Source organism: Mustela nivalis, assembly GCF_964662115.1.
Source record: "Mustela nivalis genome assembly, chromosome: 15".
In the NCBI taxonomy this organism is placed as follows: domain Eukaryota; kingdom Metazoa; phylum Chordata; class Mammalia; order Carnivora; family Mustelidae; genus Mustela; species Mustela nivalis.
In genome coordinates, this window is record NC_139034.1 from 26,625,526 (window position 1) to 26,640,801 (window position 15,276).

A 15,276-nucleotide genomic window follows, 5' to 3' on the forward strand; every position below is an offset into this window, starting at 1 on the left:
AAGACAGAGGCTTAACCAACTGAGCCACCCAGCCACCCCTAAAATGAATGCAACATTTTCTGTCAAGTATATTTCAATAGAGAAAGTGTTTATAAAAGTAAGGGGGAGACAACGTCTAGAAGTCCAAGAATCGTTACTATAAAAGAATGACAACAACAAAAGGGGAAGAAAGCCACTGCTGCTAGAGCTGATTTATGGACAGACAGAGAGGTGGGGAATAAAATTGGAGAAGTGGATGAGGGGGGCTGGACAGGTGTGATGAGATATGCCAGATACATTTTTGTTCAAGTCAACTTCACAGAGATCTACTGAGCTCCACGATCTGGGGGATTCAAAGACGAATGAATAATGGTCTCTGTCCTCATGCAATTTGCAACACAGTAAATCACCTGACAGAGACCAAGGAGATACAGTGTTATAAATATGACACCTCAGTATAAGGAAATGCATGATCACAGGTTGAGTTCTCCCGGAAGTGGACCCTAAACCAACACTCCGGGTACTAGTGATTTATGAAGGAAGTGCTCCTAGAAGGAATTTCTTCATAATAGCCAATGAAGAGTGGGATGCAGCAGATTCAGCTTGAACCCTGGGGAATTCTTTGGTGTAAATTATACTACAGAGTTTGCCACACTTGGAAGCAAAGGAGTTGAGTTTTTGTACAGCTGCTAGTCATTGCGTATGGGCTGCCCAACAGGGTGGTGACACTCTCAGGGATTTGGGGCTCTAAATAAATGAGTTGGCTCCAGTAGTAATTCTCCAAGGATTATAGTAAAGGGGGTGGAGGTTGGTGGGGGGAATCACAGAGCTGGTGGAAGGGGTCCAGTGGGATCTTGATGGGGCACCAAGAGTGTCCAACCCCAAAGGCTAACAGAACTTCTTAGCCTAGAGGGTTCAGTTTTTTGGGCAAGCTAACAATGCGATAAGAGGATAATAAGTAAATATATATAGAAAAATTCTGGTGTCATTAGCTTTGGCCTGATTATTTACATGGGTGCAGAAAAACTGGTAACTTACCATGTAGTCCTTCTGAAGTTGGCTCTGAGGTCTGGACACACATGGTACTGAACAGCTGCTAAGATTACAACTTTGTCTGGAAGTCTCCATGAGACTTCCAACTCAAACTGGACTTTTAGAATCTATTTGTTAGCCTGAGACTAGCAAACCAAACCCATGAAACCCTCTCCCAGTTTTCCTCTGCAGTACTTATGCATTTGGGTTAGCTCCTCTGTTCTGTATCTCTGCACCTTCCAGTTTTAACTAAACAATGTTTCTGCAGTTTATATAAAACATAAAATATTAGCAGAGAAGTCACAGTCTTAGGGTATAACATCAGACTGAGAAGCTTATTAAAAGCATTTTTAAGCTTAAAATTTTGAGAAACAATTCCCATTCTCACTATTCATGTTAGGAAAATACATTAAAATTCCACTGGACCAAATGTCTATTTGTCTGTCTGGAACGGTTAATACTCATGGGGGTCTGTATAGATACCGTTGGTCCCATTGTTAACAAAGAAGAAACTGAAGCAGAGCATACACTCAACGCAATTCTGGCTCTCCTACCACTGAGTTGGTTTTATGGTTGCATTTATATTTCTCGGTGTGAGAAACTGCTCCAGTGGCTAACCATGTTGTTCTTCCTGGTCTAGAATAAAGTGGCTGACTCTTTTTGCAGGACCCCACTGAATGTGGGAAGGGAACAGAGCAAAACTGCTGTCCCCTACCTTCTGACACCTGTTGGACAAGCCTGGCTCTGCCTGGGGAGGTGTGGCAACACCTGGAATTCTGAATGAGGTCAGCCATTATGACCACGACAACTCTCTCCCTCCTAATTCACACACAGCCAAGGAAACGGTCATCATGGACTCTCTAGAGGACTTTGCAGTCTGCAAAGCCTTTTCACCAACAGTTGCTAATTTTTATACACAAGCAGCCTTTTGCCCGAATGGGCCGTGTTTCAAGGGTCTGCCTGCACAATGCTTGTTTGGAAACCTAGACAAAATTTCCCACAGAAACAATCCTCCTGGGTTGACATTGGTTTTCACAAGCTGGAAACTGATGCAATCCAACTGTGGTAATCCATTGAAACTCTTCACCACCACCTCTGTGTGTGTGGTGGGGAGGAAGGGATATAAAAATAATTTGAAAAAAAGCATTTTATACTTTAACTGTAATTTTTTTTATTATGCAGGATATACACACACACAAACACACACACACACAAACACACACACACACACACACACACATATATATATATATATATATATATATATATATATATATATACTTAAATGATTCTTTTATTTCTAAATAATTGGGCGAAATGTTAAAAAATATCTATATCTAGCTCTTATTTTTTGGGACTCCCCAGAAGGCTAAAAATACAAGCCTGTTGGGATGCATACCAGTGCTCCAGCACCATACTACTCATGAGGGACCCGGCATCTCCGCACGGGCCATGGTTTAACTTTGGGGAGCCAGAGCATCGCTCCCTACTGCACCTCAGGCAGTGAGAGTGAAGCCCCAGCCCACCCCCACTGAGGTGGCCCTGTTCTGCTGCCTCCCCTGTGAGCTGTGCAGGAAGCGGGGTGGTTGATGGAGAATTAAAGACATGAGGATGGTTCTTCCCCTCCCCTTCTCCTTCATTTCTTAAGTCCTAGAGATGGAAGATCTAATTTTCCTGCCTCCCTGCATGATGATAGATCCCAGTCCATCTCCTGACATTCTAGAAACATGAGAACAGTCAGCTCTTTTAAAAATTGATCAGGATTTTTACTCCTGGTAATAAGTAATAGAAGCTAGGAGGCTGAAAGATGTCCCCCTCCCCCCACCACCCTGAGTCCAGGTTTCTCCCAACCCCCTTTCTGTGTTTACATAGATTCTAGTAAGGAAGACCTGGGTGGTGCTCCTTAGGAAGCTATCCTTGACCTTGACCCTCAGCTGGCAGGGTCCAGTCTGTGTGTGCCCCAACACTGTGGTCAGCTCTTTATATCCATGCACACTCATTCCTCTCCTTCCTGAGGGCAGAGAAACACTGGCAGGGGGCTTGCCCAAAGCAGGCACTTGGTAGTTATTTCTAAAAGAAAATTTGTGGCAACAAATTTCATTTGTTGTTTGGGTATTGAAGACAACTTTATGTATTTAAGACATATCAAGACCTCTCAAGTTGCTGGGGATGAGGGGACTAACAGTGCAGGAGGGAGAGGAGAGGGAGAGACCAGGATGATGAGAGGGAAAAGAAGGTTTCTGAAAGGCTCATGTGAGCAAATGGTACAGGGCTGCCAGATGAACCCTGAACTAGAGGTGGACATGAGGAAGAGGTGGTCTCCAGGGCTCATGAGCCCTTCCTCTCTTCTACATCAGGGTCCAATTCTTAAAAGCCCACCCTGCGCTGAAGCCAAGGCAGCAGTGAGAATAGAAGATAGAAGGGGATGAAGCCCTCACAAACTGGTGAAGAGAGGACATCTAAGGACTTCTGGGCTCTTCCACCAGGAGGGGTTACATGTGAGAATGCATAAAAGGACAGCCATGAGTTGGGATTTTTGGTACACACATGGAAGCAACCATCCCACGCCTCAAGAGTCAGAACATTTCCCCACTGGCCAACTCGTCAATGACACATAAATCACTTACCATGAATTGAATGAATAACAATTTTTTCAATCTTGACTGTTTTTCTTGGAGGGAGAGTCATGTTGTAGATATTTTTCACATCTGCAAAATATCCAACGTATCTACTCTGCAAAACAACAGAAGACTCAATTTAAGTGGAGGTGAAAAGTCTATCCTCAGCATTCCTGATTTTGTTCTTGTTTTTATTTTTACATAGAATTTAGGGAGAATCATTAATTAAAAAAACATTTTTTGAATGCCATGATATGACTAGGCATGCTTATGTTTGCTGCCTAATGACTGAATATCTCCCTTAGAAGAAAAATTCTGAACTCTGTGCTGTGGGGAAGGAACAAGAAGGGAGGCACATGTGGCTCCTATAGGCCACTTTCGACTGCAAGGACACCTAACCAGACCCAGGGAAAGCGCTACAACCTTTCAACATGGGGGCTTAAGTGTGTAGGAGAAGAATAAATGAAACAAGATGGGATTGGGAGGGAGACAAACCATAAGTGACTCTTAATCTCACAAAACAAACTGAGGGTTGCTGGGGGGAGGGGGTTTGGGAGAAGGGGGTGGGATTATGGACATTGGGGAGGGTACGTGCTTTGGGGGGTGCTGTGAAGTGTGTAAACCTGGTGATTCACAGACCTGTACCCCTGGGGATAAAAATATATGTCTATAAAAAATAAAAAATTAAAAATAAATAAATAAAATAAATAAAAACAAGACGTAGTTAATATGACTGTGGAAAAGCTCAGTCTGGGTGTGGAGGCTTAACTGTGACTATGTTCAAGGAAGGTCTGTGCTCTGGCAGAGAGTAGCCTCCTCATCACGAAAGGATTTGAGCTCCACACACTGCTAATGAAGATACATATTCTCTTGTCCCTGCGGCCAGCTTGAGTGTATTTTTTAAAGATTTACTTATATGAGAGAGTGTGTGTGCATTAGAGAGACCAAGAGCATGGAGAGGAGCAGAAGGAGAGGGAAAAGCAGACTCCCCAGTGAGCAGGGAGCCCCAGGGTCATGACCCAAGCTGAAGGCAAACACTCAACTGACTGAGCCACCCACATGCCCCAGAAATTGAGATATTATTAAGGTATCATTAAGGTATATACTTTTAAAAGATTTTATTTATTCATTTGACAGACAGAGATCACAAGGAGGCAGAGAGGCAGGCAGAGAGAGAGAGGAAGCGAAGCAGGTTCCCTGCTGAGCAGAGAGCCTGATGCAGGGCTCGATCCCAGACCCTGGGACCATGACCCGAGCCAAAGGCAGAGGCCTTAACACACTGAGCCACCCAGGTGCCCCAAGGTATGATATTTTTATTTGTTTTTACTTTTTAAAGATTTATTTATCTGTTTTAGAGGGGCAGAGGGGCGGAAGTAGAGGGAGAGAGAGAATCTCAAGCAGACTTCCCCATTGAATGTAGAGCCCATTGCAGGGCTTGATCTCATGACCCAAGATTATGACCTTGAACTGAAATTAAGAGTTAGATTCTTAACCCACTGAGCCACCCAGGTGCCCCTTAAGATATAATATTTTTAGATATGATCAATGGTGTTATGGTATTTTTACCCTCGAGAGTCTATGTGAATGTCACACTAAAATACTTGTGAGATAAAATGACCCGATGACTGGGATTTCCTCCACAGCCATCTGGGTTCTGTGGAGAAGGGGTGTGTGTGTGTGTGCATGTGAGGAGAGTGGGGAGGGAATGAATGCAACGTGATAAAACGATGGTTGAAGTGGTGCGAGGACTATACGGGGATTTATTATAGGATTGTCTCAGCTTTTTATGTTTGAAATTATTCACCATAAAATATTTGTTAAAGGATAAAACAGGGTAACTGCATATATTACACATGGATTTTCTGAGTATTAAATGAGATAATATATGTCAAAGTATAATAGTGTCTGGAATAGGTTTGGTAAGATGTTAATTTCCCCTTTTTCTTTCAAAATACGGGAGCCCCCTCTTGTCTCTTTCTTTGATTCTCTCTCTCTCTCTCTCTCTCTCACACACACACACACATACACACACACACACACGAGATGTTCTGCAAGAGGTGAATGGCCCAAGTAGGGGTTTGTGAAAGACTCATTTCCTCTCAGAGAGAAATCAAAGGCTAGTGATTTTTTTATAATCTTCGAGTCTGGAATCTTAGAAATTAGACCTTTCTACTTTGGGAAGGAATCAACTCTTGAACTCCGTAAGCAGTGACCAATGTTAAATGGAGAGCAGGATTCCCCAGGGCAGGGTGTGTGTGTGTGGGGGGGGGGGGTACTCATAGACATAACTCTCTGGCCCTGGGAGGGAACCAGGCCTGTTATAGGCACCAGAGTGGAGCGGCCCGATCACGCGAGGAAAAGAGTGCACAGTGAAACCAAATAATGGGTGCTGAACTCCCCCAAAGGTCCCCCCTTTTAAGAATAACAACTTACCTGAGAAGGGGTTTCAACTCCCTGAAATTTAGTACTGGTGCTTTTATCTGTTCGCCGTTCTCCAAAATAAAAAAGGCTCTCCTACGGAAAAGGGGGCAAGACAGTCATGGCTCATATGCCCTTTCTTTTCCTGTGGAAGGCATTCTTAAAGGTTCTAATGGCACATTATTTCCTTAAGTCTGCAGCCTTTAGGCAGAGTTTACTCAAACTAAAGTTAACAACAACAAAAAATCGTATCAAGGCTTTTGCACAAACACATACTCGCATACAACTGAAACCAAAGTTTCACAAAACAATACTTACCTTTTGATATTTTCTATTCAAATCTAGTCCATTTTATTTTTTATTTTTATTTTTATTTTTTTTTGATACAACATTGTTTAATTTTCACATTGTGAGGATATTATTCTAGTAGTGGGTTTTTACCAGACTATAATATTTTTCTCAATGGTGGCCATGCAAATTTTTCTCCAATTGTAAGCAGGAAGTGTAAATTAATAAAAATAACAATGATTGGTTCATAAGGCCCTTCGAGCTCAGAAGGGCCAATGCTTTTTGAATAGAGTCATGAAAAACATAACAGGTTTCACCTGAGAATATAATAAAACTAGGTAAAGTAGCAGTGTATGTGCTTAAAAACAGCAGCAGGCATTTCTATTCCAATGGTAGATTAGCTCCTTTTAAAAATAAAAATTATAAACAACAATAAAAGATTTTTTAAAAGGGTACACTATGTTATATTAGTAAGGAAAACAATTAGAACATTTCCAGATCACTGATTAGGCACCATGTGGCAGGTAAGGCACTAAGGCCAGCTAAAGCCCCTAAGGTCTGCTCTGGTAACTGGTAATACACATGCGTGTGGGGGTGCAGGTGTGTGTGTGTGTTTCCTGTATCAGTGCAGCGGCAACGTTTTCTTTTTTTTTTTTTTTTTTAATTTTTTTATTTTTTATAAACATATATTTTTATCCCCAGGGGTACAGGTCTGTGAATCACCAGGTTTACACACTTCACAGCACTCACCAAAGCACATACCCTCCCCAATGTCCATAATCCCACCCCCTTCTCACAAACCCCCTCCCCCCAGCAACCCTCAGTTTGTTTTGTGAGATTAAGAGTCACTTATGGTTTGTCTCCCTCCCAATCCCATCTTGTTTCATTTATTCTTCTCCTACTCGCTTAAGCCTCCATGTTGCATCACCACTTCCTCATATCAGGGAGATCATATGATAGTTGTCTTTCTCTGCTTGACTTATTTCGCTAAGCATGATACGCTCTAGTTCCATCCATGTTGTCGCAAATGGCAAGATTTCATTTCTTTTGATGGCTGCATAGTATTCCATTGTGTATATATACCACATCTTCTTGATCCATTCATCTGTTGATGGACATCTAGGTTCTTTCCATAGTTTGGCTATTGTGGACATTGCTGCTATAAACATTCGGGTGCATGTGCCCCTTTGGATCACTACATTTGTATCTTTAGGGTAGATGCCCAATAGTGCAATTGCTGGGTCATAGGGCAGTTCTATTTTCAACATTTTGAGGAACCTCCATGCTGTTTTCCGGAGTGGCTGCACCAGCTTGCATTCCCACCAACAGTGTAGGAGGGTTCCCCTTTCTCCACATCCTCGCCAGCATCTGTCATTTCCTGACTTGTTGATTTTAGCCATTCTGACTGGTGTGAGGTGATATCTCATTGTGGTTTTGATTGGTATTTCCCTGATGCCGAGTGATATGGAGCACTTTTTCATGTGTCTGTTAGCCACCTGGATGTCTTCTTTGCAGAAATGTCTGTTCACGTCCTCTGCCCATTTCTTGATTGGATTATTTGTTCTTTGGGTGTTGAGTTTGCTAAGTTCTTTATAGATTCTGGACACTAGTCCTTTATCTGATATGTCGTTTGCAAATATCTTCTCCCATTCTGTCAGTTGTCTTTTGATTTTGTTAACTGTTTCCTTTGCTGTGCAAAAGCTTTTGATCTTGATGAAATCCCAATAGTTCATTTTTGCCCTTGCTTCCTTTGCCTTTTGCGTTGTTCCTAGAAAGATGTTGCTGCGGCAGAGGTCAAAGAGGTTTCTGCCCGTGTATTCCTCAAGGATTTTGATGGATTCCTTTCGCACATTGAGGTCCTTGATCCATTTTGAGTCTATTTTTGTGTGTGGTTTAAGGAAATGGTCCAATTTCATTTTTCTGCATGTGGCTGTCCAATTTTCCCAGCACCATTTATTGTAGAGGCTGTCTTTTTTCCATTGGACATTCTTTCCTGCTTTGTCGAAGATTAGTTGACCATAGATTTGAGGGTCTATTTCTGGGCTCTCTATTCTGTTCCATTGATCTATGTGTCTGTTTTTGTGCCAGTACCATGCTGTCTTGATGATGACAGCTTTGTAATAGACCTTGAAGTCCGGAATTGTGATGCCACCAACGTTGGCTTTCTTTTTCAATATCCCTTTGGCTATTCGAGGTCTTTTCTGGTTCCATATAAATTTTAGGATTATTTGTTCCATTTCTTTGAAAAAGATGGATGGTACTTTGATAGGAATTGCATTAAATGTGTAGATTGCTTTAGGTAGCATAGACATTTTCACAATATTTATTCTTCCAATCCAGGAGCATGGAACATTTTTCCATTTATTTGTGTCTTCCTCAATTTCTTTCATGAGTACTTTATAGTTTTCTGAGTATAGATTCTGTGTCTCTTTGGTTAGGTTTATTCCTAGGTATCTTATGATTTTGGGTGCAATTGTAAATGGGATTGACTCCTTAATATCTCTTTCTTCTGTCTTGCTGTTGGTGTAGAGAAATGCAACTGATTTCTGTGCATTGATTTTATATCCTGACACTTTACTGAATTCCTGTACAAGTTCTAGCAGTTTTGGAGTGGAGTCTTTTGGGTTTTCCACATATAGTATCATATCATCTGCGAAGAGTGATAATTTGACTTCTTCTTTGCCGATTTGGATGCCTTTAATTTCCTTTTGTTGTCTGATTGCTGAGGCTAGGACCTCTAGTACTATGTTGAATAGCAGTGGTGATAATGGACATCCCTGCCGTGTTCCTGACCTTAGCGGAAAAGCTTTCAGTTTTTCTCCATTGAGAATGATATTTGCGGTGGGTTTTTCATAGATGGCTTTGATGATATTGAGGTATGTGCCCTCTATCCCTACACTTTGAAGAGTTTTGATCAGGAAGGGATGCTGTACTTTGTCAAATGCTTTTTTAGCATCTATTGAGAGTATCATATGGTTCTTGTTCTTTCTTTTATTGATGTGTTGTATCACATTGACTGATTTGCGGATGTTGAACCAACCTTGCAGCCCTGGAATAAATCCCACTTGGTCGTGGTGAATAATCTTTTTAATGTACTGTTGAATCCTATTGGCTAGTATTTTGTTGAGTATTTTCGCATCTGTGTTCATCAAGGATATTGGTCTGTAGCTCTCTTTTTTGGTGGGATCCTTGTGTGGTTTTGGGATCAAGGTGATGCTGGCCTCATAAAATGAGTTTGGAAGTTTTTCTTCCATTTCTATTTTTTGGAACAGTTTCAGGAGAATAGGAATTAGTTCTTCTTTAAATGTTTGGTAGAATTCCCCCGGGAAGCCATCTGGCCCTGGGCTTTTGTTTGTTTGGAGATTTTTAATGACTGTTTCAATCTCCTTACTGGTTATGGGTCTGTTCAGGCTTTCTATTTCTTCCTGGTTCAGTTGTGGTAGTTTATATGTTTCTAGGAATGCATCCATTTCTTCCAGATTGTCAAATTTATTGCCGTAGAGTTGCTCATAGTATGTTCTTATAATAGTTTGTATTTCTTTGGTGTTAGTTGTGATCTCTCCTCTTTCATTCATGATTTTATTTATTTGGGTCCTTTCTCTATTCTTTTTGATAAGTCGGGCTAGGGGTTTATCAATTTTGTTAATTCTTTCAAAGAACCAGCTCCTAGTTTCGTTGATTTGTTCTATTGTTTTCTTGGTTTCTATTTCATTGATTTCTGCTCTGATCTTTATGATTTCTCTTCTCCTGCTGGGCTTAGGGTTTCTTTCTTGTTCTTTCTCCAGCTCCTTTAGGTGTAGGGTTAGGTTGTGTACCTGAGACCTTTCTTGTTTCTTGAGAAAGGCTTGTACCACTATATATTTTCCTCTCAGGACTGCCTTTGTTGTGTCCCACAGATTTTGAACCGTTGTATTTTCATTATCATTCCATTTTATTTTTAAAAACGCTAGTCACAACCCAACAAGTTGACTTTACAATTCACTGAAAGATTCGACCCACTTTGGAAAACACTGGGGAAGAGCCTCCATTTTCCTAACCTGTGTGTCTCAAATTAGGAATAAAGCAGATCGTGGCACCAGAGGGTGGGACACTGGAGACAACCCGAAGTTTCTCCTCTCAGACTGCTGGCCAACTGGGGAGCAGAGCTGCTGGCCATGTCCATTCAGTGGGAACTTCTCAGCACAATCATGGCAGTAATAAGACTGAGAACCCCACTTTAAGAACAGGAAATAGCTCACCCTGTCTCTGCAGAAATTTTCAGAGGGCCCAACCTCCAATAGATCCCATAGATATTGACTATGAGAGGTTAATAACATCAATGAGAGATTTTGTTCTGCGTTGGAAAGTGTACCTTTCACCTACCTAGTGCTTCTAGGTATGTTGGACATCCTTTGGAGAACCTACCAAACCAATCTTGATATTATTCTTGTGAGGAAGGAGACCGTCCCCTAACTGGGGGCATAAGAATGGGGCTGGGAGCAACTGAGCTGTAGGAAGCATTATGACTGTGGAGTTGTTTTACACTTGGACAGCTTGACTTTACCACCCCCCCTTTAATCCTGTCCCTAATAGACCCTACCTTTATTTAAAATGTTGGTATTATTGTAGACATCATGGATTTTTTTCATTAATCTTAATTTTAAACATACTGCATTCGATTATTTCTCTTAATTACTGAAAATTTTGGCATTCCCTTAAATTTTGTGCCTGAGGGGAGTTTCTCACTGACCTCACCCTAGCCCTGGCCCAGACTAAGAGGCACCTAAGAGGTCAGTTACTAACCAGTGAAAATTAAACTAGGAAATATGGTATATTAACTAACTAGAATGTAAAGAAAATTTTGGAAAAAAAAATAAACAAGGACAAATCAAAACGAGGCTTTCTAATAAGTGGATCTCTAATCACAACTTCATTAAGTACCACGACTCAAAGAACCATCTTAACATCCTACCAATGAGGTTTCAGAACTATCAGATTCAATCAGCACAAGATCATCTGTGGTAACAGCTTTCCTACCTCTGCAGTTGTAAATATTCCACTGGCAATAAGGTAGGCACAAATCATCGTTCCAGTTCGTCCTGCAAAAGAAAAGAAGTTAGTCCATGAACAACCTGTTCATGGCAGTATTTGGTATAAAGATGCTGTCCGAAATATTCAAAGAGCTCATTTGGGATCGATTTTCTTTCCCTCTGAAAGGGCTTATTCAAAAGATTTCAATTCAGGAATAGCCAAAGCTGTTTCATTGCTCTGAGGTTGTATCTAGAATTCTGTCCTGTGTGCCCAAAGGCACGTGCGCACGTGTATGCTGTTCTCGAATCCCTGCTGCTGGGGACTACAGTAACGGGCAGAGCCATTGAGGTCTCCTCTAGGACCCTAGAGCTAAAGAGCTACTTACCAGTTAAGAACTAATTACACACCCTGTTTTTCCAACTAACATAAATAAAAATACCTATAAAAGATAAAACATGATCAGAACCCAAAACATGAAATAGCATTTATAACACCCATTTTTCCTTCTATTTTTGAGTCTTTAAGTGTGTTATGAAACATACATGAAAGTAAACAGAAAAGTATAACAAACCCCATAATATCTGTTTCCCAGAGTATATTATATTGTCCTTGTTTCACTCCTCTTCCTTCCTTCCATGTTTTTCTTCCTCTCTTCTTCCACAGAATTTCATTTTTTAAACTTTTTGTAAGTATGATCCACACCCAGAACAGAGCCCAGTGGAGGGCTTGAATTCATGACCCTGAACCAACTGAGTGACCCAGGCACTCCCTATAGCATTTTAAAGCAAACCCTTGATTTCATGTTATTTCATCCTCAAAATTTATGTTTTACTCTAAATTATATTTTTGCCCTGCTATACAAAGTTTGATTTAAAATATACAGTGTGTCTTTTATTTCTACACTTATCTGTAGCTTTTATCTTAGCCAGTGTATGGTGAACTTACTTTGTGTAATTTCAAGCTTACCCTTTTAACTTTAGATATATACTACTTCCTATTCTTTTTTTTTTTTTTTCAATGAACATCCAAACTTATTTTACAACCCATAGTTTGGAAAACATTCTAAGCCAAGCACTTCCAAAAAAGACTTTTTACCACCTCATGCTGTGATATAAAGGCTTCTTACTAGAGGAATTCCTGACTATTACCAACCATGCTCTTAGTGGTAAAGACTGTTAACATTTCAGTTCTGTCTCGAGGCCATCACTGGGTCTCTATAACTGGTATTTTCCCATCTGAAAAACACTTTTGCAGATTTCATGTTCTTGTGGCTGTGTACAGTCACAGACACAGTACATATCCTATCATGCAATCAAGTGAAGTCAAGGCAGGGAAGCATAAAAAGATACATACTTACCTTCAGTCATTTATCTTAATTTAAAACATAAGAATTTGCAAAACAGTGTGGAGATTCCTTAAGAAATCAAAAATAGAGCTACCCTATGTCCTGCAATTGCACTACGGGGTATTTACCCCAAAGATACAGATGGAGAGAAAAGAAGGACCACCTGTACCCCAATGTTCATAGCAGCAATGGTCACAGTTGCCAAACTGTGGAGAGAACCAAGATGCCCTTCAATGGACTAATGGATAAAGAGGATATGGTTTATATATATAAAGGAATATTATGCCTCATCAGAAAGGATGCATACCCAACTTTTCTAGATGCTTAAAAAGCATTTGACAAAGTATAGCATCCTTTCTTGAACAAAACTCTTCACAGTGTAGGCATAGAGGATACATACCTCAATATCATCAAAGCCATCTATGAAAAACCCATCGCAAATATCATTCTCAATGGAGAAAAACTGAGAGCTTTTCTGCCAAGGTCAGGAACATGGAAGGGATGTCCATTATCACCACTGCTATTCAACATAGCACTAGAAGTCCTAGCCTTAGCAATGAGACAATAAAAAGAAATTAAAGGCATCCAAATTGGCAAAGAAGAAGTCAAACTGTCACTCTTTGCAGATAGTATGATACTTTATGTGGAAACCCCCAAAAGACTCTACTCCAAATCTGCTACTATTTGTACAGTAATTCAGTAAAATATCAGGACATAAAATCAATGTGTAGAAATCAGTTGCATTTCTATACACCAACAGCAAGACAGAAGAAAGAGAAATTAAGGGGTTAATCTCATTTACAACTGCACCCAAAACTGTAAGATACCTAGGAATAAACCCAACCAAAGAGGCAAAGAATCTATACTCAGAAAACTATGAAGTACTCATGAAAAAAATTGAGGAAGACAGAAAGAAGTGGAAAAATGTTCCATGCTCATGGATTGGAAGAACAAATATTGTGAAAATGTCTATGCTACCTAAAGCAATCTACACATATAATGCAATCCTATCCATTTTTTTCAATGAAATAGAACAAATAATCTTAAAATTTATATGGAACCAGAAAAGACCTCAAATAGCCAAAGGAATACTGAAAAAGAAAGCCAAAGTTGGTGGCATCACAATTCCGGACTTCAAGCTCTGTGACAAAGCTGACATCATCAAGACAGTACGGTACTGGCACAAAAACAGATACATAGGTCAATGGAACAGAATAGAGAGCCCAGAAATAGACCCTCAACTCTATGGTCAACTAATCTCCAACAAAGCAGGAAAGAATGTCCAATGGAAAAAAGACAGCCTCTTCAACAAATGGTGCTGGGAAAATTGGACAGCCACATGCAGAAAAATGAAATTGGACCTCTTCCTTACACCATACACGAAAATAGACTCCAAATGGATGAAGGGCCTCCATGTGAGAAAGGAATCCATCCAAATCCTTGAGGAGAACACAGGCAGCAACCTCTTTGACCTCAGCTGCAGCAACTTCTTCCTAGGAACATTGCCAAAGGCAAGGGAAGCAAAGGCAAAAATGAACTACTGGGATTTCATCAAGATCAAAACCTTTTGCACAGCAAAGGAAACAGTTAACCAAACCAAAAGGCAAGTGACAGAATGGGAGAAGATATTTGCAAATGACATATCAGATAAAGGGCTGGTATCCACAATCTATAAAGAGCTTAGCAAACCTAACACCCAAAGAACAAATACTCCAATCAAGAAATGGGCAGAGGACATGAACAGACATTTCTGCAAAGATGACATCCAGATGGCCAACAGACACATGAAAAAATGCTCCACATCTCTCTGCATCAGGGAAATACAATTCAAAACCACAATGAGATACCACCTCACACCAGTCAGAATGGCTAAAATTAACAAGTCAGAAATTGACAGATGCTGGTGAGGATGTGGAGAAAGGGGAACCCTCCTACACTGCTGGTGGGAATGCAAGCTGGAGCAGCCACTCTGGAAAACAGTGTGGAGGTTCCTCAAAAAACTGAACATAGAGCTACCCTATGACCCAGTGATTGCACTGCTGGGTATATATCCTAAAGATACATACGTGGTGCTCCGAAGGGGCACGTGCACCCGAATGTTTATGGCAGCAATGTCCACAATAGCCAAACTATGGAAAGAACCTAGATGTCTACCAACAGATGAATGGATAAAGAAGATGTGGTATATATATATACAATGGAATACTATGCAGCCATCAAAAGAAATGAAATCTTGCTATTTGTGATGACATGGATGGAGCTAGAGGGTATTATGCTTAGCGAAGTGAGTCAGTCAGAGAAAGACAACTCTCATATGATCTCCCTGATATGAGGAAGTGGAGATGCAACATGGGGAGTTTGGGGGGATAGGAAAAGAAAAAATGAAAGAAGATGGGATCGGGAAGGAGACAAACCTTAAAAGACTCAATCTCAAAAAACAGACTGAGGGTTGCTGAGGGAAGTGGGATTGGGATAGGGTGGTGGGGTTATGGACATTGGGGAGGGTATGTGCTATGGTGAGTGCTGTGAAATGTGTAAACCTGGTGAGTCACAGACCTGTACCCCCAGGGATAAAAACACATTATA

General features: G+C 40.7%; 1 protein-coding gene across 1 annotated transcript in view; it reads right to left on the reverse strand.

The window, feature by feature from the left end:
* LOC309849183 (phosphatidylinositol 3,4,5-trisphosphate 3-phosphatase TPTE2-like) overlaps positions 1 to 15,276 on the reverse strand; it is a 134,352-nt gene that overhangs the window by 10,390 nt on the left and 108,686 nt on the right. Inside the window, exons 31-33 of the mRNA XM_082701509.1 lie at positions 11,352 to 11,413; positions 6,063 to 6,143; positions 3,639 to 3,744 (exon numbers count right to left, since the gene is read on the reverse strand). Of these exons, the coding sequence (XP_082557635.1) occupies positions 3,639 to 3,744; positions 6,063 to 6,143; positions 11,352 to 11,413 (249 nt within the window). The remainder of the gene's footprint in view (positions 1 to 3,638; positions 3,745 to 6,062; positions 6,144 to 11,351; positions 11,414 to 15,276) is intronic.